At 25.7% G+C, this 2,380-nt stretch overlaps 1 protein-coding gene across 1 annotated transcript in view; it reads right to left on the bottom strand.

Moving 5' to 3' along the window:
- Positions 1 to 2,295: 2,295 nt before the first annotated feature.
- LOTGIDRAFT_174395 (hypothetical protein) overlaps positions 2,296 to 2,380 on the bottom strand; it is a gene marked incomplete at both ends in the record, with an annotated part of 5,642 nt that continues 5,557 nt past the window's right edge. The window contains one exon of the mRNA XM_009052986.1: positions 2,296 to 2,307. Within this exon, the coding sequence (XP_009051234.1) occupies positions 2,296 to 2,307 (12 nt within the window). The remainder of the gene's footprint in view (positions 2,308 to 2,380) is intronic.

Genomic DNA, 2,380 nt, shown 5'->3' with positions numbered 1-2,380 from the left:
TTTAATAAGATGATTCTGTATTTTATCATCTATAATATCAGATTGTATTTTTTGACAGTTTTTACGTAAAAAGTCAGTTTTTAATTGTTGACCATCTAGTTCCTCTAATTTTACACGACATTTCTGACAAGTTTTTACATCATGGATCTCTTCCTCACATTTCTAAAATAATAAATAAAACGAAAACTTTTCCATTCTGACCCTGATTTGTTTGAATAATTAAGACAGGAAATTCTATGCTGTGTCCAATGCAGGAAATTCAACAAGGATTAGAGCATCCTTCTCTTTCTTTCAATTTGAACAGTACTGAGATCTTTAACATTCCAGAAACTCCCTGACAGAGGAATATTGAGGTGGAATTGTGATAATTTCTCTATTCTTTCACTTTGCACTCACTATCGTTAATTGTATTATTTTTCAATTCAATATTTATTACTTCAAGTAATAATAGATACGTCAAACTAATGGCCTTGGCCAGTGCTTCTATAGAATACCAATACTGTATTTCCTAATAAAAATATCCATTGCTCTAAATCTTATTTAATCTTGGTCTTACTTTCTTCATGTTAGCCATTAAATTATGTAACTTTATTCTCTCAACTATACTTGAACCAATTCCATATTCTTCTACTCTAGTTGGTTTCCTTTTTACCTTTATTTCTGCTCTTCTTCCTAAAAATAAACAATCTATATAATAAAACAAATCAAACATCAATGAAAATTAGATAAATATTCAGACTGCTAGTTGGTTTACTTTCTACCTTTATTTCTGCTCTTCTTCCTAAAAATAAATAATCTATATAATAAAACAAATCAAACATCAATGAAAATTAGATAAATATTCAGACTGCTAGTTGGTTTACTTTCTACCTTTATTTCTGCTCTTCTTCCTAAAAATAAATAATCTATATAATAAAACAAATCAAACATCAATGAAAATTAGATAAATATTCAGACTGCTAGTTGGTTTACTTTCTACCTTTATTTCTACTCTTCTTCCTAAAAATAAACAATCTATATAATAAAACAAATCAAACATCAATGAAAATTAGATAAATATTCAGACTGCTAGTTGGTTTACTTTCTACCTTTATTTCTGCTCTTCTTCCTAAAAATAAACAATCTATATAATAAAACAAATCAAACATCAATGAAAATTAGATAAATATTCAGACTGCTAGTTGGTTTACTTTCTACCTTTATTTCTACTCTTCTTCCTAAAAATAAACAATCTATATAATAAAACAAATCAAACATCAATGAAAATTAGATAAATATTCAGACTGCTAGTTGGTTTACTTTCTACCTTTATTTCTACTCTTCTTCCTAAAAATAAACAATCTATATAATAAAACAAATCAAACATCAATGAAAATTAGATAAATATTCAGACTGCTAGTTGGTTTACTTTCTACCTTTATTTCTACTCTTCTTCCTAAAAATAAACAATCTGTATAATAAAACAAATCAAACATCAATGAAAATTAGATAAATATTCAGACTGCTAGTTGGTTTACTTTCTACCTTTATTTCTGCTCTTCTTCCTAAAAATAAATAATCTATATAATAAAACAAATCAAACATCAATGAAAATTAGATAAATATTCAGACTGCTAGTTGGTTTACTTTCTACCTTTATTTCTACTCTTCTTCCTAAAAATAAATAATCTGTATAATAAAACAAATCAAACATCAATGAAAATTAGATAAATATTCAGACTGCTAGTTGGTTTACTTTCTACCTTTATTTCTACTCTTCTTCCTAAAAATAAACAATCTATATAATAAAACAAATCAAACATCAATGAAAATTAGATAAATATTCAGACTGCTAGTTGGTTTACTTTCTACCTTTATTTCTGCTCTTCTTCCTAAAAATAAACAATCTATATAATAAAACAAATCAAACATCAATGAAAATTAGATAAATATTCAGACTGCTAGTTGGTTTACTTTCTACCTTTATTTCTACTCTTCTTCCTAAAAATAAACAATCTATATAATAAAACAAATCAAACATCAATGAAAATTAGATAAATATTCAGACTGCTAGTTGGTTTCCTTTCTACCTTTATTTCTGCTCTTCTTCCTAAAAATAAACAATCTATATAATAAAACAAATCAAACATCAATGAAAATTAGATAAATATTCAGACTGCTAGTTGGTTTACTTTCTACCTTTATTTCTGCTCTTCTTCCTAAAAATAAATAATCTATATAATAAAACAAATCAAACATCAATGAAAATTAGATAAATATTCAGACTGCTAGTTGGNTTACTTTCTACCTTTATTTCTACTCTTCTTCCTAAAAATAAACAATCTATATAATAAAACAAATCAAACATCAATGAAAATTAGATAAATATTCAGACTGCTAG

The sequence above is a fragment of the Lottia gigantea genome (assembly GCF_000327385.1).
Source record: "Lottia gigantea unplaced genomic scaffold LOTGIsca_194, whole genome shotgun sequence".
In the NCBI taxonomy this organism is placed as follows: domain Eukaryota; kingdom Metazoa; phylum Mollusca; class Gastropoda; family Lottiidae; genus Lottia; species Lottia gigantea.
Note: the sequence above shows the minus strand (reverse complement) of the source record. Positions and strands in the feature narration are given on the sequence as shown.